The following is a 21,589-nucleotide window of genomic DNA, read 5'->3' as shown; positions in this document are numbered from 1 at the left end:
GCCTCTTGCTAATTTTGTCTAGCCTGCTAAAAGTGAATCTAGTGTTCTCTATATAGAAAAGGCCAAATGTTTGTCTGTTTATATTAATGCTGACCTGTTTAGAGGAGATTTTAGATTAAAATTGGACTGGCTCAACACTGGTTATCTGTCCTTTTTCGTAAACAGACAAGTTTATTGGGTCAATGCAAAAAGGGTTTAACAAAACAGAAGCAAGGTGACCTCATCCCTGCTCGTAAATAGGGAGGTATTTGTCCTATGTGATTAGAGAGAGAGCTCTCAAATCCATTTCAGTAAGCTAACCCTTAAAATTTTAAGAGCAGAGTTCTCTGGCTCAGCCCCTGCAAATCTGCCCTGGCTGAGACAGGTCTGTTTAGGTCTTCAGAAATACTAGACTCTCGAGGAGGTACCTGAAGTGCCACAGCTGGATCCCTAGGACATGAAGTTTACCAATCTAGTTGTCTTGGGACTAGATCCATTGCTTAGTTAATCACTGCAGACAGCTGTGCAACTGCAACAGCAGTGCCAGCTTCGTGTTAGCTGTACACAGGCTGATATGAGCTTTTAGGTAAAGATCCTGACAAACACATGAACCTCTAGCACGTGTTTGAGGTGTGTATTTTCAGTGAACGTGTATTTAGACTGTCTAAAATGGAAAAATACTAGTTCACAAGTGTCAAAGCATAATCCTGCCTACCAACAGCTGATTTTTCTGAAAGTAACTCCAAGCTAATGTGCTTTTTTAAGGTAGCGACAGGCTAAAATGAGATATAGAAGTATCAGAAAAGATGTGGTGTGTTTTGTAATCTGAAGATTATGTGCGAGAGAAGACTCAGGGAGATATAACTGATCCAACTAAGCTGTATTGAGTCACTAGTACAAAATGCTAATGACTAATCATGCCCAGTTTTATTTTTAGCAAATTCACTAATAATGTGAAAGCTGTAAACAGCAAACTAGCTTAAAATCCAGGTGGCAGGAAGGTCTTGGGTAATTTTTGTATCCATGTCTCTCTATTAATTTTCTGAATAAAATAATGAAAGGAAGATGCCACCAGAACTTCTGGGAGTTTCAGCTGGGGAAGATTTGCTTGAGCACCTGGTTGTCCTTGAGTCAGTGATTGTTCAGGAACTTGGTCTGCTCTTCTGCCGATTGTACCTTCCGTGGAGAAGCCATTGCTGTACTTTGCCTGTTGTGTACTATGCAGTTGGTGGTAGTGTTGGTGAAATCCACTAAGTATGGAAGTGAGGTAACATACTACAGCTGAACATTGTACTCAAGCTCTTCATCGAGACATGTGATGCCAAAGTAATCTTCTGATTAGAAGAATAAATGGCTTTTTGTAGCCCACTCCTCTCTCCCTTCTACTGTGAAGCTCAGAATTGGAAAATAAAAGCTTCAGAGTTGTCAAATATTAAATGTCCGTGCTTTGCTCACCCTCTGTTCTCTTGCAATGCAGACAGTTATGGTGGCAGAAACTTGCAGTTTTCCAGCATGCTGTTAATCCATAGCTGATGTCAGACTTGTTTTCTTCCAAGGGATTTTGGTGTAGCTGCATTGAGTACAGAAAGTACTTCTGAGGTTTTTTCTTCCTGCTAGGAAGAAGAGTAAGGCTTTGGTATGGCCTGTCCTGTTTGTGTGTTTTCCGAGTTGGAAGCAGCAGCCATGGTAGAGAGCAGATGGTTCTGGAGCTTTTTCCTGGAAGCTCTGATTCCCTATCGATTTGCTGTGCCTGTAGGGAATCCAGTTCTAATTGTAAATATGGCTTATGTTTTCACGGTTACAGGCTGAAAGTGCTCTCTTCTATTGGCATCATCAAATTCTTGTAACAAGCCTTGGTGCCTGTGCACTAGTGTTAATTAGTGGCTGTATCTGAGCCTCCTGGTGGCTCTCACCATTTGTTGAAGTGTGATATGTTGTAACTGCTTAAAAAAAGCAAGTGTGGGAACTAGCAGAGACTGTTTACAAGCTTCCATCTGTAGGAGTGAAGCTGCCTTGCTAAGCCTGAGTAAAAGTAACAGGAAACTTCTTTTAGACTGGCTTCACACTTCAGTAATGGTGTAGATATTGCATGAAGTTGAGAAGAACAGTAGCCTGTTCTAGCCTTCTAAATACAAAGGGATTTGGGTAGTTTTTGTAACTGGGGACAGTGTCACTGTCTTGTGAAGATGGTGACTGTGGTCTTCTGGAAGTTCATAGCTTGGCTTTCCTCTGAAGTTGCACTGGTTTTCATTATTGCTTTGTTTATCTCCACTCATGAAGGTGTGCTTGCATACTGCAGATGAATTAATATGCTGCAGGCAACTTATCTAGTCTGGAATCTGTCCATAGGCAAGGGGTTTGATGCAGATGGATCAGAGTTGAAGCGGTTATGACTGAATACACAAATTAATTGCAATGTCTGTGATGGGACCTCTATAAATTTCTGTTCTTCCCTTCCAGCTGAGATGCAGCCTTATCAGTAATAATCAATTTGCTTTTCCTCCCTTCACAGGGTAACTCAGGTAGCACGTGGATCCCGATGGTGACAGCTCTACTGAGGACTGGCAATTATTTCTAGTTTGAAGAAAGTGACGTTGGTAAGACTTGACTTGTCAGTTGCTATCACTTGGGTTACCCATGTGGCTGAGGAAAGACCCAGGTAAAAACGTGCCCCTTCAATAGGGATGAAATGTCCCTGTAATAACTGCAGCCAGCTATTTGAACCATATGTTCAAAAGAAGCTGGATCGGTTTAAAAATTTGATTTCAAGCTGAAAGGATATTGTTATATTGTGGGTTTTTTAATTCTCTTCTCTGCCCCGTTTCCTTTACTCTGAAGCCCTCGAAAGACTAGGTACTAATCTAGTCCTCCTTCAGCCGCAGAACTACGGTGAATTAAAAGAAATGCTGAACTCACTGGTACATAAAGTGACCACCTTAAATACATGCAGGAGTTAGTACTAGTATTCTCATGGAGTTGCAAAATTCAGGCTGAGGAGCTAACACAGTAGTTCTTTCAGGTTCTGCTTTTCAAGCCTGGCTTGTACATCTGGGAAGAAACACACATCCAAAGCTGCTGATATGTCTTTATAGCCCGGCTTTTCACTCAGCTTCTATTTGAGCCGGATAGTCTAGGCCAAGATCCTGAAAGTATTGACTGTCTGCAGACTGTAGGGTTTGACACCTGAGACACTGTTGCAATTCTAGTGCAGCACTGATTAGGAATAAATCTCCTTTCCAACTGATTATTCAGTTTCTATTTCTTGTGGTGGTCAGGGTTTTTAGAGCAGTACAAAACAAACTTCCTTTCATCTTAAAAGTTGCTAGTCTGAGTTGATATGCTAGGATTTTTGTAGCAGTGTTAACCAACAAATTTAGTTGATTAGCTCAGTCTTATATTTAATATGGCAATTGATATTCATATCCAACAGTATATTGCAAAAAGCTTTAATATTGGTTTTTATTTCCAGGCTCAAAATGAGTGCAATGTTGGAAACCCCTGAGCTGCCGGCGGTGTTTGATGGGGTGAAGCTAGCTGCAGTTGCTGCTGTTCTGTATGTTATTGTTCGCTGCTTGAATTTAAAAAGCCCAACTGCCCCTCCTGAACTCATTTACCAGGACTCTGCTTTGGCCCGCTTTCTACTCAAATCCTGCCCGCTTTTGACCAAAGAGTAAGTAGTGTATTTTTTCCATGTTGACCTGTTACAGGGAGAAGAGCTGCACTTAACCATTCTTCTGCCTAGTGTGTTTCTTAAACCTGAGGGCAAATGATTGTCAGGGTATTCTCTTGGGAAAATAAACCTGTTCCAAGTGAAGCATTTCATTATTGTTAGTATCCCAGGTACCTGGGTTTAGGACCAAGTCTTGTGCAGGATTCTCTGTGGACGTATGGAAAAAGTAATTCCTGCCCCTCTGTATAGTAGCTATATGCTGATATTGTACTATACCAGCACTATATAGCCCACTGTCTGTGGAAATGGGGGAGGGATGGATGCAGTCAGCACTTGTTCCTGTTCACGTACTCTCCTTTCTATCAGGGAAGAAATCTGTCAGGGCTCACAGGAGGGAAACGTTTTTGTGGTGTGTCTGTGCACTTATAATGAACACAGGGATAGCTATTAGTTTTAAAGTGCCTGCTCTTATTTGAAGTGCCTTAAGTTGATGAAGACTAATGAAATCTATCACTGAGTAGAGCACATCATCATAACTAGTTTAATAAAGTAATGACATACTGGCCAGCTCTAAGCCTGTTGAATCCACTTTCAAATTGATCTTATGTCAACTGTGTGTTTGAGCAGGCTGATCCTTGCCCTTCCATTCTAGGACCTCCAGAATCAGTGCAGCTGCCCTTACCTTCACCAATAATATGAATCATTGACTACAATTTCATGAGGCTTTGGAGGGACAAGGATTTTGATTACAGTATTTCTCTTCTGCAATCACTTTGAAAACTTGCAAGTCCTATTTAGAAGCCCTAAATACATCAATTATCTAGTAAGCGCTGAGTGGAGCTGCATGAGCCTTCCTTTTGGATCTCAAAAGTCAAGCTGACTTAATGATAGTCATTCTAGGGGAGATGAGAGGCTTTTAGCAGTGCTGTGTTAGGTGCCTTGATTACATAAGGTGGAAGATCTTAGGCCGTAGGATCTCTAAACTCTTAGAGGAAACAAAGCATTATCCGTTTTAAATTGGAGCCCAAAGAAGGTTCCCTGATGCACTCTGAGTTTGGTAGTAACATAAGCGTGTGTTGAAGCTGCGCATTGAAATTGCTTTCTTGATTATGGCTAGTGCCTTAACTGCAAAGCAGTTGCTTCCCTAAAAAATACCAGGTAACTAGAACCTCCTTAGTGTATCTTAGAAACTTGTCACCTCAGCGTTGGCACTCCAGATTGACATGTCCCTGGTCACTGAAAGAGCAAGCATGAAGCTGTGCTGATAACCAGTCTTGAAGGCATGTTATATCAGGCTAATCTTTGGAAAGAGACTGTAAGCTAATTTAGAGTCCGTTTTACTCCCATTTCAGCTCTGTTCTCATGGTATAAGCTCCTAGCACTACTTCAGAGGCATGTTTTTGACTTCCACTCTGTTGGAGAACAAAGCATTCCCAAAGGAGTGAAAATGCAGAACATGTCTAAAAATTGCAATACATCTGTTGTGCATTAATTGCAGGAGTGAAGAGCTTCTTGCAGAACCCTAGTATTGTGTTAATAGTGCGCAATCTCGGGTAGTGCGCAATCTCGGGTTGTTTGTTTTGTCTGGATCAGCTCAGAGCTCAGGCCTGCCAACTTCTCTGAAAACTGTAGCAGTCATTTCCAACGCATGGTTCTTGGGCAGAACATTGTCTGAAAGGCTTGCATGACCCCAGGAAACAAACTCAGCTGAAACAAACTAGAACAGAATGTGTCAATAGGTAGTTGTTCAGTCTTGTTACCTGTATGCCTATGTTAGGGGAGACAGGAATATAATTGCTGTTGGGGATTGAGAGGGCTTACAGGAAAGACAACCCTGTAAGATGTCGTATATGTGATTTTTTTGCTATTCTATTGATGTTATCACAGACTTTTTTCAATACAGAAATTTGAAAACAAAAAATCAAAGAAATCCTGTCTTCAGGCATGAAAGTCACCTGGAGACTAAAGGGGAACAAATATATTTAAATTCCTGCAATTATGCATGAAATAGCTTTTTGCTAATTAGTCTTACAAACTATGTGAAAACAGCTTGTGCTATACTCCACTGAAAAATCTTGCAAGGCTTTGATTACTTGCTAATTATTCAGAGTGCTAGGAAAGCTGATTAAGCAACTCTTCAAATTCTACCATGAAAGCTAAATAAGTAGCCCAGCAATCCCTCCTGTTATATCAGTGCTGGGTTTGTTGTAAGATCTGTTAGAAGACCAATTTTTCTGTACAGCTGTGAACTGGCTTTCAGACCTGGTTTCTTCAGCTCCCTTATGCTTAAGGGAGGAAGGGGTGAGGATATTGCTGGAAAAAACAGGGTGGCAGGAAGAAAGCAGAAATAAGTAAAGTTATTTGATCTGTGCAACTGTTCAAAAATACTTGGAAAAAACACTTTTGGATTTTATTTTCCCTTCATGGCACCATCCTCACCTATGGACTTACCCTATGGACTTATCCAATACATTGTAACTGTAGTGTCATTCAGTAAGCCAAGTGGTGGTGGATGAATAATTTAAGAGCTTTGGATAGTAAAACTGCCTGAGATGGCTGCATGCCAGGTACCTTGTACTTGCAGATGTTAGTGCTGCTTTTTACAATTCTCTAAACTGCTAGAAGCTTTCTATGTATCGATCAAACACTGGTAAGCAAGAGACTGTCTTCCTAGAGCTCATGTTTTCTTACCTCTTTATTTCCCTTCCTCTACCCCGTCCACCTCTGTACTCTGGCTTACTGAGTGGAATAGCATAATTAGACCCTTTTTCATTCAAAGAACTGCTTCTTGCATGGCAACTCTTGCAAATCAGCACAGCTATTGGTGCCGTCCAGCACTTGGGCCTAACCCCTGGCTGCAGCTGTCTCCTTTTCCTGTCTTTCAAAGTGGTACAGAAAGTCTGCCATCTGCTATTATTCCTGTAGAAATGCAGCACTGACTCTTTGATTCATGAGGACAAATTTGGCCAGTGCTTGCTGTACTGGGCTAGACATTTTTTGGCTGTTCCCAATTTTTTCTACCATCAAGTGCATGTGTGTATCTTTATTCTTGTAGAGGCATGGCACAAGTGTCATCCTTATCAAAAACAATTATCCTTACTGTCTGCCCACTTTTATCATTAATAAAGGTAATCTCCTCAAAGATTGAGGCAAATGTCAAACCTGTTAGTAAACACTGTCAAAGATCCAGCCTAGATCCTTCTTATCCTTTGTTTGCACAGTAACCTATACTGGATAAGCAGGCTGCCTGATACCAGAAGACACTTTTGCACTGTCATTGCTTTTCTCCTAGAGGCAAGGAAACAAGTAGTCAGAAAAGCTGGCTTCAAGCTTCTTGATGTTCTGTTCTTCCATCTAATAGCAAGCAGTGTTTGATTCCTGTCAATTCCTTACTGTTTTACCCTGGGAGGAACACTTCCAGGAGAATAATAAACTAGAAGAACAGTGTTACTCCTGAAGCTTTGGCAGGTGAACGTGTTGAGAGGTAGAGAAGAATGGCAGCTCCCTATTGGTAAGTTGAAGCATTGACCTTGGGGAGAGAAGCAGCCTCAGGGGGTCTGAGTCCTTGCTAGGTGCTCTGCTGTGGCATTGCAGCAGCCTTGTGTTCTCCAGCTCTCATCAGCAAAGAAGACGTGCTGTAGTACTTGTGCCCTGTTTTGACTAGAATATTTCTTGTAGTCACTGAAGGTTGAGGAGGGGTGTGATGGGCACTTTACTAAAAAGCTGCCTAAATTGGGAAGGAGGTGGTTTAACCAAGGAGATCAGTCTGTACTTCTAAATAGTTCTGACTTCGTACAGTTTCTATGGGCAGCAAACACTTCTACTCCACTTACGTTAGTTTCTTTTTCAGAGGCTCAGGGGACATGGAAGCTCTGTAAGCTGCTTTAAATTTTTGCTGTTACATATTTACTGTGTATTCATCTCATTGAACAGTCTAACTGAGCTGATGCAGAAAAGCTGCTTTCTACATATTTGGGGGGAGGGGGTTGAACCCTGTAGACTTTTAGATGAACTTTCTTGATTGGAATTCAAATTGCATTCCCTAGCACCAAATAAGGGACAAGGTGCACACAAGGTTTGATTTGTAAAGTATGCTTTAAATACCTCCAAACTGCTCTGTAAAGGGGAAAAAAATAACCTGTCACCTGTTGTAATGCAGACAGCAGTTCTCAGTGTCCCCTGGCATGGACAAATTGTAGGCTCTGCTTTCTTGCCATCAGTATCCGATGTACTACAGCACATTAAAGGTGATGTAAGAGTTAATGTTTGAAGTGTTAATCTCCTCAGATGAAATGAAGTAATGCTCCAGAAATAAGCCTGTTTCTGAACTTCCACTTCAGATCTTTGAGGACCTGAATGCTGATGCTTGCTAATAAAAATAGCACAGTTTTTATGTGCTTTGTGTGAGCTGCTTATACAGCTGCTGCTTTCCTAAATTCCTGCATACTGGGCAATATATGTGCTCTAAAATTATAATCTGCTGCCTAAAAGCCACTAAAACTTTATCTACAATCACATGTGGGGATTGTTTTTAATATTAAAATGCTAGGAGAATGTTTGTGAAACACCTAGGAATTCTCTTGCTCTCGGGCACTGTGGTGGACAGCTACCTGTCAAGATGTGGCCTGTGCTGCACAGCTGAAATGCAGCATTTGGAGCTAAAACACTAGCATTTGTGAGCAGATTTATGTAACTGGCTGTGAATTCACTTAGCCGTTTAAGACTGATGAACTCTACTTGTTGTGCCATATAGGTCAGCTTCCATAATAAGTAACTGGCATCCCCAGACCTGTTCTCCTGTCTGCCTTCTGTTGCAGAATCCTATTACTGGAAGATATAGGACTGGCTACTGGAAGCCATAACTAACTGCCTCAAATATTTGTATTTACTCAGAGTGCCTGATATCTATTGCAACTGACCAAATCAAAACAGGAAAGTGAGTCAGTTAAAAGCCTTTGGGTCTGGAGCAAACTGGGAAGCCATTTTGGTTTCACAGCAACTGAGATTTTTTTTTCCAGTACAACACAACTTTGCTTTCAAATCTCCTATGTTATCAGTACTTGCTTGTCTGTACTATTGTGGTACATCGTCCTTGTCCTTGTGTGGGCATGCATATGTCTTTGGCAAGAGGTCTTCCTGACTGCTGTTCACCAGCTGGATGCTCAGCTCCAGTCATCTGTAAACTGCTATTGCAGAACAGTGGAAACGCTGCTTACAGACATGGTGTCTGTGCCTGGGCTCTCGTACATCTGTGAGCAGCTTTGCTGGAGTAGGGCACACTGAGGAATACATAGTGAATCATCTCCATACAGTGAAACTTGCTGTGCTGGGATAATCTCTACAGTATGCTGCTTTTCAAAACTGCTTTGGTTTGTAGCAGGCACTTAGAGAAGTTGAAGTCTGTCATGTCCTTGAACACTTTCCCTGTTTCTACTTAGTATCAATGCCGGAGGGAAGCCACCTGCTTTTGAGTGAGGGGCCCTTGTTTGGAAGACGTGGTTAAATTTAGCAGTAGTCATAGTTTTAGCACAAAAATCTAAAGGGCAATGCTTGAATGCTCCTTAAACTGAATACTACTTAGTTGCTCAGTCTGCATGATATCTAGCTTGTGTTTCCATATATCACACCCTGCTGAGCTTGTTTTCTTAACGTGAGCCATAAGAAAAACACCCTGAGTGTATGCTCTTCTGCTTACAGGATGATTGTTTCAGAGGAGCATCTCTTTTCAGCTGTTTGCCATGAGGGATGTTGGCTTCACTACAAAACAATCTGTGCTAGCTATTGCTATCAGCACTGGATAGTTAGGTTTTTTCAGCTGGGTTGAGTATGGAAATGTCTCTGGAACTGTTTTTCACATAATAGGCTTAAATAAAATTTAGCTTATCTGATCTGCACTTTCAGAGGGTGAAGACTCTTGCACAATTCCTGGCAAGCTTTTTTCTCCTCACCAGTGTGGTGTCATGCCCCTTCATGACTGAAGAGTTCTTTCTATGCTCTCCTTTTTGAATGGTTTTAGTAAAAGCAAGCCGGAAGTCCACACAAACACTGGATAAAAAGATGTCTTGTCCTTCAATCCTGTACAGTTTTGCACTATTATGATCAGTACTTGGTCTTGGAAGTTCTTGTAGACTTTGTCTCACTGAAAGATGTAGATAGAAGTCACTTACAGGAAGACTTTCAAAAACAGATTTGTCCATTGCCAAAATGGAGGGTCAACAGAAATAGTCTGACAGACAGATCATGCCTGATTCTGCTATAGATTATAAGGATGCTTTGCAAAGTCAAACTTGGCCTTCAGCTGAGGACAGCTGTTACCGCAATGTGATGATATAGAGGCATCGCTTTGTTACTGTCAAGGCTTTATTGGGTTTTGTAGTAGGTTAAATTGGCAACTTGTCTTGGGGAATGAAAATCTAATATTTTTAATAGCTGCTTGCTTTGCATCAGTCTGGTAAGTTGAGTTTTAATCTGGTATAGTTTTTCACTGATTATGCAAGACCTATACAATCTGGGCAACTTCTTTCCCCCTCCCTGTTGAAGTCTTGTGATGTCCAGTCTCCTGGAGCCTGGATGCTTAAGGGATTTTAGGATATCTATCTCACCACAAGCCTATTGCTTAAAGGCTGATGGGCAGTAGTAAAAGAAAAGATAGGGGAGATAAGCTGCTGCTCTAACACTTGCATGTATTTCAGGGCTTTAACTGCTTTATTTTTAAGTGGAAACTGCAGAAATATACTTAACGTGCCTAAGTATGACTAAGTGGGAGTAACAAATCTCTGCATCAGAGTACTGTCCTATGCACATTACTCATGCTGGAACTGGACCTTTGAATATTTATCTAGAAGAGTGTAGTTACATGCAGAGTGACTAACACTAGCACATCTTTGCTGCAGGGAGTGTGATGCTTAAACAACTGACTGGAGTTAGTGTAAAAGATAAGCTGAGCATTTTACTTGCTTAGTTCATAAGATGCTCGGAAACACTAGCTTGTGTGCTCTGAAGGGAGCAAGCAGTGAATGCACCCTTGTCCATAGGGCTTCACACAGTTTTAGCTTTGAGGGAAATGTGGAACCCATAGGTATCATTTGTCCATTATGGATGGAGTCACAGGGATTCCTGCCTTGGTTTTAGTCTTTCCTTTAATGAAGAATGTATCAATGAAACTGCATGTGCTGTTTACCTATGTAAAAGTGGCATAAAGGTTTGACTTACTGAAGATCAGTACTTCAAGTAGCTTCCAGCTGGGTTATTCAAGGTGGGTTTGGGGTTTTCTTTCCCCAAAGAAACCAGCTGTGACCTGAGGAGGCAGGCTGTGGTAAGTAGTATGCTCTTAGTAAGCAAGCAGTATGCTTGAAGCCATTTGTCTTCATTTAAACACCAGCAGTAGTGGTGAGGCTTTGAAGACTTTTTCTAATTTCCCCTCTAACAACATTGTGTAGTATGTGCTGCTGCAGCTGCTGCATCTACTCCACTGGATGACTAATTTATAGCTGGAAACTGAACTGTAGGTAAACATGAGGAAAGGATTTGTGCTTGCAGAGATCCTTGATTTTTTTTTTATCAAGGTGGTAGCAGTAATCGGTCACAGCTGTATAAGTTAGCTGCTGTAGCTGGAGATGTTGCTTTCCTGTTAGCCCTATGGGGTAAGACTTTGGGTTTTACCTGGGATAATCTTTGATTTGAAAAGCGCTGTATAGAACCACAGTCACCAAAACTTTCCAATGCATGTCCTTAACCTAAGATCAGAAACCATGCAACAATGTTGACATCTAAGAGCTGCAAATTCTTATTATAGGTTATTTGATAGCTCTCCTCAAAAGCTGCTAGCAAAACCTATCTGCAAAGGACTTCTGTGAAAGAAGACAAAAAGCCAGTCAAGTACTGTCTAGTGTGGGGTATGGCTACTGACCTGAACTGATTGTAGAGTAAATGACTGGGCTGAAGCTAGCTGCTTTTTCTTATGCTAGAAGAGCAGTGTCTCTTCCGTCTGGCATAATAGTTGCTGTTCAAAACCCTCTGCATTGAGCTGTATGTGACTTGAGCAGAACCATTTGTAGTTCTTCTTGGGCAGCCTTGTTTACATTGACTGCACTATCCCGATGTATATCTGCTTTGAATTGTGAGAATGTATCCACTAACTACTTTCCATTTCTACCAGCAACTGCAGAGGATGAGGTTGTACAGTCCCCATCACTGCTGGGAATCTCTGCATGGCTGGCATACTGCACACTGCACCTGGCAAGACTCACCTGCAGTGCATATCTCCCAGTGCAGGGATGCTGGGCTGATAAGATAGTGCTACTAGCCTCACATAGATTCTTTGAAAAGCTTTATAGCTGAGTGATCAAATCCACGATGCACTGAGGGCTAATTTACAAGGTTACAAGTATCAGTTGGCAGCTTTTCCAGCCTTTATTGAAGTGGTATCTACTTCTATGGGAATCTATTCCGGGTCTCTTTGGGAAGTGCACTTGCAAAAACTGAGTGAAACTGTACAGTGAACGGCTGTGTTGCTTTGACTGTAAGAAGTCTCCCTTATAGATCAGGGAAGAGAACAGGGAGAAAGAGCATACTGCTGCTCTTGTCTTGCTAAACAAGCCTAGATAGTTCTTATTTTTATAGGAAGTCTTTTTTTGAGGAGTGTGTAGGGGGAACAGGGAGTTGTGGATATGACACATAAGAGCTGGCATGGGGAAGAAAGTCCAGCTGTGTGAGTAGGTAGTGTCAGAGCACAAAGGCAAGGTTTCTGTCACATTCTAGTGGATTATGGGCTTAAGTAGTAAATCTGAGTCCTGAACTGCGTAGTTTTCTGTAAACAGGGAAGAACATGATCTCTGCTTCATGTGGTCTCAAGAAGTTGAAGGGAACAATTGTAGGAAGCCCTAAAAAACACAACAGGGAGGGAGTCGCTAATCTCTCAGGATCCAAGGTGGTGTCAGCGGCTCTCAAGCTTCTTCTGGATACCCTGCTCTGTATAGCAGAGACCACAGCTCCTTAATTGGAAGCATGTCCCCTGGGACTGCTATTCTCCTAAACAAATCATTTGTGCTTTCCTGTTGAGAGCTGATATAACTGTCTTTTTCAAGGCATAGGCTCAGTCTCTCCTTTGCGGAGCGGCCAGGTGTTGTGGTTTAACCCCAGCTGGCAACTAAGCACCACATAGCCACTTGCTCACCCCTCCCCAGTGGGATGGGGGAGAGAATTGGAAGGGCAAAAGTGAGAAAACTTGTGAGCTGAGATAAAGACAGTTTAAATGGTAAAGCAAAAGCCCTGTGCGCAAGGAAAGCAAAACAAGCAGTTCATCCACCACTTCCCATCGGCAGGCAGGTGTTCAGCCATCTCCAGGAAAGCAGGGCTCCATCATGTGCAACGGGGACTTGGGAAGACAAATGCCATCACTCCAAATGTTCCCCCCTTCCTTCTTCCCCCAGCTTTATATGCTGAGCACGACATCATATGGTATGGAATATCCCTTTGGTCAGTTGGGGCCAGCTGTCCCAGCTGTGTCCCCTCCCAGCTTCTTGTGCACCCCCAGCCTCCTTGCTGGTGTGGGGGCGTGAGAAGCAGAAAAGGCCTTGACACTGTGTAAGCACTGCTCAGCAATAACTAAAACATGCCTGACTTATCAACACTGTTTTCAGCACAAATCCAAAACACAGCCCCATACTAGCTACTGTGAAGAAAATTAACTCTATCCCAGCCAAAACCAGCACACCAGGTGACTGCCATACCACTACCATGTGGGCAACAGTATGTTTCCTGTTAAACCACTTGCAGCTCTGCTTGTACTAAAAAATCCTAACAACTGAGCCTGTAATGCCTTCCAGCTAATAGCTGTGCTTCCCCCATGTCTTTTTTGAGGGCCAGTAAGCCAGGAAAAGAAAGACAATCTGCTTTGTCACCTATCTTTAATATGCCCTTGATAAGCAAACATAATTGATGGATTCCTTCTTATGTTGAAAGGCATTTATTATTCAGTGGAGTTTGGCCAATTCTGACGGGTCCTTTTAAAACTGTCCCAGCTTTAGCTAACTCTGCTTGAGAGGCAAAATCACCCTGTACTGTGCTATTCGCTTAACTGAGAAAAGCAGTTCTGTGTAAAATTGTCCCAACCAGCAAGTCGTGGGGCTTTTGGTCTTCTAGAACTTGCTATGAATCCTGTTGTTTCTGCCACCGGCTTGTACAGTCAAGCGCTTACACAAGTTCATGTGGCTCAACCCAGCAGGCTTCAGTGTTTCAATTAAAACAGATTTACAACTCTTTACAGGTTCTGGAGGTCGGTTTGGTTGGCTAGCAACACGCTGTCCCAATCTCGCTGAGGCACAGGGCCTCTCTGTATTTGGTGAGAAGCATTTGTTGTGTAGACACTTCAATATAGAGGAATGTCTGGGTTTGTGCTGCTGCTGCTATCAGTGCTGATTTCTCAGCTTTGAGAGCATATCAGTCTCTCCTCTTGTGAAGGCTGCAAAGATCGGTGCTGCCAGTTCAGTCATAGCAAAAACAATATCATATTTGTTACTGTATTTGGTAGCGAGGGGGAGATTTGTTATGGGAGTGCTTATCTGTTTTCAAGGCTCGTTAACACAGCAGGGATAAGCGATTAAATTACTGCCTCTTTCAGGTACATTCCACCCCTAATCTGGGGAAAGAGTGGACATATCCAGACTGCCCTTTATGGGAAAATGGGCAGAGTGAGATCACCACATCCGTACGGACTTCGCAAGTACCTCACGATGCCAGATGGAGCAACAGCCACCTTTGATCTCTTTGAGCCACAGTCCGAGCACTGCATTGGAGGTCAGTCAAACAGCTGCTGGCTGCATCTAGCTGCTAACTTTCATTCTGTGCTCTAGGGGATGGATGAGGACACTGCTACTTGATTTATCGGAAAGGATAGATGTTAATTCTGGTGATGGAAGGGGGCTGCTAAGCAATACTAACCAATGTGTGGAGGCTGAGGCCATCTTGCTGTATACCTGTATCTCAGACAGCAGGAAAGACCCTACTAGACTAATTAACTGTTTGTGGCAAGGGGTGGTGAGTTAAGGAACAGAAGAAATGTTCCATAACCTGTGCCTCAAGTGAGAGGCTGGCAAAAAGAATCTGGTGGTAAGCCTTGGAGTGCCCTTTGCATGTTAAGGCTGTGGGATCATAGAACAGAGGCTAGCTGCATGAGGTTCTTCGTAGCCTGCTGTGTATGGAAAAGAAACTAGACTTTATCTCCCCCTTAGAAACAGGTTCTTGGTAGTCTTTACCAACAATAGATGTTTCAAGATCTGCATGGAAACAAACTCTGTGCACAGGGTATGAAGGAGTCCAGACATGAAGACAACTCCATAAAAAAGAAAATCATAGTGATTCCTTGCAACCTTATGTATGTATATTCAGAGTGAATGTCAGCTTTCAAACTCGCTGTTACTAATAGTAACAGCAACACTTAAAACTGAGTTACTGTGGCTTGACTTCAGAAGTACAGTTTACCCCTGCAGTAGCTGATTTCACTGTAAGCCCATGACTCCCATTTGGCCTTCAGAAAAAGCAGAGTTCTTTTCTTAACTGTCAGTGTTGAGATCCTCATGGTATAATGCTGCACTAGAACAGTTACTGCTGTCTCTATCACTGAGGAGAATCTGAGCAGTGCTTTCCTAATGAGGCAAAAATTCAGTGGCTAGAGCTGCTAATGTTGGAGCTTTGCACATAAGAGTCTAATAGCTAATTCAAAGCACATATGCTAATCCTGAATGTAATTTACTGTGCTTACTTGAATTACAACAATTACTTTCTTAGTTGATGAAATGATATCTTGTTAAACTAGTGAACAGTGTCAGCAGATCAAATATTATTAGATTAGCCACAAAGCAGATGATGGCTAATGTCAGCCGATCAAAATGTCTGTGCTTAGCAAAGCTTCATTTTGAAGATCTGCATTACACCCAACTCTGGAAGGGAAACAAGGGAAAAATAGCATAGCCAGTCTGCTTGGAGCATGAAGGAGCAGTGGGCTCCAGAGCTTCCACAGACTTAGCAGTCACAGGAGGCTGTCAGAGGTAGAACATGTGTAATGTCAAGAACATCCTTCAAAGGGAAGAATTTACTCTTGGTCTCTAGGCAATGCCTGTAGAACTGTTTGGGCAGCTTTCCCTGAAGTTAGAAAACTGTTCATCTCCTGTAACATGAATTACTTTTTCACATCTGTAGCACTAGAGCTGCTAGTCTGCTGTCCCATACTGGATTTTTGGCAGACTAGTAGGATTTTTAGCTTGCTTCTGGTAGATGGTTTCCCACGGATCTGAAATGGAAACCTTCTGAATCTCTTAATTTGCATGAAGTGACATTTACTTAACTTCCCTCTCTTTCTGTGCACAGAGGATGTCACGATGGTAATCTGCCCTGGGATTGCTAACCACAGTGAAAAGCAGTATATCCGCACTTTTGTTGACTATGCGCAAAAAAATGGGTACAGATGTGCTGTCCTGAATCACTTGGGAGCCTTACCAAATATTGAGCTCACTTCTCCACGAATGTTCACATACGGTAGGTACTGTATGGCAGCTGGGGGCTTATTTTCAAGCTTGTGGAATTTCTAGGGCTTGATCAGCCTCCTTCAGCATAACACAACTGCTGTATCTGAATGCAAGTAGTTTTGTACTGTTTTAGGAACGAAACTGAACTTACACGTGAGGAAGAGGGGAGGCTAATACTGGGATTCACTTTTCCTTGTCTCTTCTCCCAGCTCTTACACATGTATCCTAATCAAGGAGGCAGTTTTTTGGAAAGAAAATTTTTGGAAAAGAAACTCTTGTGGCTACTAAGAGCCTGCGCAAAGGATTTTAGAGATGCTGAAATGCCAGTTTAGTGGAATGTGAAACAAACCTGGCTCCGAAGGATAAGCACTACTTCTGAGGCTTTGTAAAATGTAATATGAGAGGAGTTTGTACCAGCCTATCCAGAAAGTACATTTCTATCCTAGGAGGGACACATGAGGATTGATCCCTGGATGTAACAAATGTCAAGGAACAGCAACAATTCTACAGTATGACAGTAAAGCTACAGAAGCAGTAGTGCTTAACTGCCATGAGTTTGGGCTTTGACCTTGAGTATAAGGAAATCTTTCTTAACCTAGAAATTAAAAGGAATAAAGGATTTGGAACTGTTAAGGGTGACTCCAGCTATTCTTAACTGCCCTGCTAGTGAGTAACATGATCTTTGTAGAATGTGGCCTTCTTGCCTGCGACCTGATCTGCTTGTTCCTGAGCTCTCTTGAGCCCTCGTGTCCCTCTTTACTGCAAACATCTATAGGTACATTATGTCAGGAGTCAATTGTGGGCTTAGCAGACTGGTGTTAGATTTCTTTTTCTTTTTTAAACACAACTAAGATACTTACTGCTAAGAGTTTGGATTAACAGTTTGAATGTTTATCTTGAACAGTTGAATTGCCAAAATAGAAATATTGTGCTTTGAGATTCTGAGTCTGGCAGGCAAATAGGCTGTAATGCTTTGTTGTTTGTTTCATAGTTATTAAATCTACTCCTCAGTGGAAAACATTTCAGGAATACCAAGTACCTCAATTTGTATTGAGGCCCTAGGCTGTTAATGGCTTCAAGCCTACTATGTCTTAGGAACTAAGCTTGGCCTCCTTAAAGCATTTGCTTTTTTGATAAAAGTTGAGAGCTTTCTCCCATGGAGCTTTGCTTTAGACCTTAGGGAGTTATTCTGTAGTGCATCTCTTGAGACATACCTTTCCGAGTCTTTTATAGCCTTGGAAAGGGCAAGGAATGTCTAGCACTTCCTTTGAGTAAGACAGTAAATCACTTGGCAGAGTTGCTTGTTAAGTGGAGTGCCAGCAAGACCATGAGCAGACTTTACTCTGCCTCCAACCCAAATATCCCAGTGTTCTTCCAGCTTTTCCTGGATTCCTGACATATTTGTTGAGGAACAAGTAACCTAAATCTGGGATTTGCTGAATCCTCCAGCCTTTACATCAAGCTTGACCTGTTGCTATTCTAGTTTCGGATTTCTGAAATAGCTACCAGCTGCCCTCAAATCATGAAGGTCAAACACTAAGTATTTTGACTGCTGGCTTCTTCCAGAGGACATTAGAGCAATGCAGCATTTGTCATCTTGAGGAAAATTGCTCATTAAGAATGTTCACAAGGAAGTGCCCAAGCCCTGCTGAAATGGTCAGCCAGAAGCTTGCTGTTTCACTGAAGTAAACACAAACCCTGGTGCTCAGAGTCTACTTCAGAGCTCACTAAAACCTCAGTTTGATGTCTAGCAAGGATGCTACAGTTGGGGTGGGGGCACACTGGAGCAGTGTTAGGTTGGCACAGAGCAGAATCCCAACTCTTAGGGTTTATCTCCCTGGACAAGTTCCACAGGATAGAGCTGAATTTCTGACTCTGGACAGGAGTAAACAGCTGGAATTTTATTTCTGTTGTTCATGTGATGCCTCCTATGTGGTTTGCAGTCTTAAATCCAATGGAAGGGTGAACAAAGTGCATAGACGGTTGATACCAGTGTGCTAATGCCATCAGTTTTGCAGCTGCTTCTCTTCATGTTTCCTTTTCCCAAACTCAGAGGCAGGAGAAATAGCTGTAGGTACTCAGATGTTGCATATGTGGAGGCCTTCAAGTCTGTTAAACAATCTGAGGACCCCAGGACTGCCAGAAACTGGATGCCTCGGTGCCTGCAGCCTGTGGGATGCAAGTGGGTGTTAGCTGAGAGCAGAACAGATCTGTATAGAGTCACTTATCTCTTCTCTTGAAGAGGGGATACCCATATGTCTTCTAGGAAGCTGCAATATCTTTACCTCTTCAGTGGTTAAAAAGGGCTAGCTGCCTCTGCTTAAACCCTTCCCTCTGATTCCAGAGAGCACCTGCTTAGTCAGGCTCTGCAACAGTCCACTGAGAGCTCTGTCCTGACAAGCCAACTCTGCATTTCCATCCCCTCCCTGCATCAACATGGATTTAAGGATCCATGGCAGTCTTCCTAAAAGCAAAGGAGCAAGCTGCTTTCCAGACACCCCACTTAAGTTCAGAAGTGGCAAACTGCCTCAGGAGGCTAATGATGTGCGCTGTTCTTAGATAGTCATGTCAAGCCCAGAGTTGTTGGAGACTGCTTTTTAAGCTGCTTTAGAAAGGAAGAGTTTCGATTGTCAGACTAGCTGTTGCCATGATTTTTAAGCAAGTTAATTTCATCTTACTTTGGTACTCTGTCAAAACTAAGCATGAGCTAAGGTCCACAGGACTCATAAAACAGATACATGAACACATGTGTGAATCAGAGCTCTTAAATCCTTAAGGTTATTGAAAAGTCAGAAAGCGTAAGCAGCTGAACTTAAAGCACACAACTGAAGCTTGAAGTGGGAATCTAGGTATGTCAGAAGATGATTCTTGACTTTGTCCTTATTTTTAGGTTGCACCTGGGAATTTGGTGCCATGGTTAATTACATCAAGAAGACCTACCCTCAGACCCAGCTGGTTGTTGTGGGCTTCAGCCTGGGTGGAAACATTGTGTGCAAATACCTGGGGGAGAGCCAGGCCAACCAGGAGCGAGTCCTGTGCTGCGTCAGCGTGTGCCAGGGGTACAGCGCACTGAGGTAGGTCCAGAGACTTCTCCATGCTGGTCTCTTCTGGGGGTGCAGGAGGGGGTGGATCTTTGGCAGGGTGTATTTGGAAGAGTGTGGTGTTTGTTTTGCATTGAACTGGTCTGACAGACTGCAGTGTGTGGGATGCCACTCTCCTGAAGGAGCAGCCAAAGCTTTGTTGATTTGGCAGCACAAATAAGCTTTCTGTCAACAATGCAAATAAGTTTTCTGTACCTGGCCAGGTACATGCTGGCAGCTTCTGGTCTGCGTGTGTGAGCTGGCCTAACTCTGTCTCATCGCTACAGAATCCTAAGAGGAGGGATTCCCTGTGCAGTCCTGATGTAATTAACCAGGCAGGCTGGGCAGCATGACAGGCTGCTGAGGTGATGCCAGGTTTGCAAGCAATAGTTTACACTTTCTCATCACTCTGAGAGGTATCCCTTGGTGCATAATAGCTTGTCTGGCTTCAGTGTGCAGTTTCATCTGGCAGCTCTTACCTGGGGAAACTGCAAAGAGACACACAACTCATACACTGTCAGTCCATGCTCCCCTCTTAGTGTGTGTCACTGAAACAGTGCTTTGGGCTGATGAGCAGATGGAGAGGCACTTGCAGCTATGTTATACAATTTGGAAGGTGAGGAGGAGAAGGCTTAGCCCTATCTGCCTAAAATGTGAACTTGTGGTTCCCCACCTAGAAGCCAAGGCTGTAGCACTTCACGAGAGCTGTAATGGCTCCACCTAGTGCTAACACTTGCATTTTCTGATGGAGTATCTGCGTACAGCACTGCTGCTTGAAAACTCGTGGCTCAACTAATGTGCAGTAACTTCCCATGTATGCACAGGTAGTGAAGATTAAAACAGTGTAACTGGCTTTCAGTTTTTCCTGCCTGTACATATGGACAACTACTGAGGTGCAGCTGACTTTACAGTAATTTAACTGCACTTTTGAGCCTTGAGACTATTTGAAAGGCAAAAGGGGCTGTTCAGACTAGGGTATTTGGGTCAAGATCTTTTGGGCAGATAAAAATGGTGAAACTATGGCAGCCCTGTGAGGGGCTTGCTATGGAATTTGGCCTCCTGGCCTGGTCAAAGTAGCTGGAAATCTCTTGACGCTGCTGATGCTCTGGCTGTACAGGGACCAGTTTGATAGTCAGCAGTCTGAAGACACTTTTTATGGGTTAAGCTTTTACAGGTGAAAGAAAGAAGCTTTTCTGTAAGCATTAGGATGTGACTAAAAGCTTGATACGCACTTTGGTAATATTCCAGCATACCTAATCCCTTCTGAATCAGATGTGACTACTGCTAAAAGAGTATATAATCTACTGCTACATCCCCATGAGTTCATATACCCTTAAAATCTGAACAGATGCTTTCAGAAACAGTTTTTCTGTTTTGTTTCAAGTAAAATGTTCTTAGTTGTCTTGGTGTTCTGGCATGGAGCACAGAGCATCCTTTTGAGGCCAGCTTCTCAATTGCAGCTGTCAGACAGGGTTTGCAAGGATCACATCTGGCTGTGGTCCACTTGGTTCATCTTCTGCAATTATGCAATATTGTATTTCTGGTCTCCAAAATCCTATTGTGAGTAATGCTGTTCCCTAAGCTGATTTCTGTAGTAGTATGTCATGATGTGCTGGTAGAATAGCAGGGCAAGGACAACCTGTTTAACGATATTGCACTTGGATATTCATGTGGAAAAATAACAGCTGCTTGTCTGAGTTTAATGCAGGTCTTCAGTGGGTTGTGTGGATTATTGAGCTCTTGTCTCCACCTGCTGGGTAAACATCTACTAGCAAATCTCCAGTCACAAAACATCTGCTATGCATTACTGGGCAATCAGTAGGAAGGCTTTTCAGATCTTGTGTCTCCCTACCTAATATCTAATTCTGACTTAAATGCTAATTAGCTGAAGAGCTAGGGGGAAGCAACATCAGTAAAAATCTACTAAGCAAAAGACAGGATAGGGAGGGCCTTGTGCCCCTGTTTATAGAAGTGGGAGAGGAGAGGTACAAAGCACCTCCAGGTAGAATGGTTAAGCCTCAGCCTTCCTGGGCTTGGTCTGGTAGGTTAAAATAACTGCCTGCATCCCTCTGGGCTACATGAAAGCAGATTACCCAGGTAGACATGACCAGTTAGTTTACAATTCCACTTTCTTTTTTTTATGAGCTTGTATAGCCTTTATTCCCCAAATAACTTTGGGAAGTGAAGGAAAAAAGCGGTGGTGAGCAAGGTGAACCAGGGATCTGAAATATGAAAGCCTTTCCAGAGTGTTAAGCATGAGTCCCATAGATGGGCATAATAAAGTAGCAGCAATACTAGGATCTGCCAGAAGAACTTGAGACTCTTAGGTCTTAGTT

The 21,589-nt window shown here is 42.7% G+C and overlaps 1 protein-coding gene across 2 annotated transcripts in view; it reads left to right on the top strand.

The window, feature by feature from the left end:
* Window positions 1-21,589, top strand: part of ABHD2 (abhydrolase domain containing 2, acylglycerol lipase) — a 42,655-nt gene that overhangs the window by 7,951 nt on the left and 13,115 nt on the right. For both annotated transcript variants that reach the window (XM_050902953.1, XM_050902954.1), the window contains exons 2-6: window positions 2,492-2,576; window positions 3,449-3,649; window positions 14,271-14,446; window positions 16,016-16,183; window positions 19,064-19,247. In XM_050902953.1, coding sequence (XP_050758910.1) covers window positions 3,456-3,649; window positions 14,271-14,446; window positions 16,016-16,183; window positions 19,064-19,247 — 722 coding nt within the window. In that variant the 5' untranslated portion in view covers window positions 2,492-2,576; window positions 3,449-3,455. The remainder of the gene's footprint in view (window positions 1-2,491; window positions 2,577-3,448; window positions 3,650-14,270; window positions 14,447-16,015; window positions 16,184-19,063; window positions 19,248-21,589) is intronic.

Source organism: Gymnogyps californianus, chromosome 11, assembly GCF_018139145.2.
Source record: "Gymnogyps californianus isolate 813 chromosome 11, ASM1813914v2, whole genome shotgun sequence".
In the NCBI taxonomy this organism is placed as follows: domain Eukaryota; kingdom Metazoa; phylum Chordata; class Aves; order Accipitriformes; family Cathartidae; genus Gymnogyps; species Gymnogyps californianus.
Note: the sequence above shows the minus strand (reverse complement) of the source record. Positions and strands in the feature narration are given on the sequence as shown.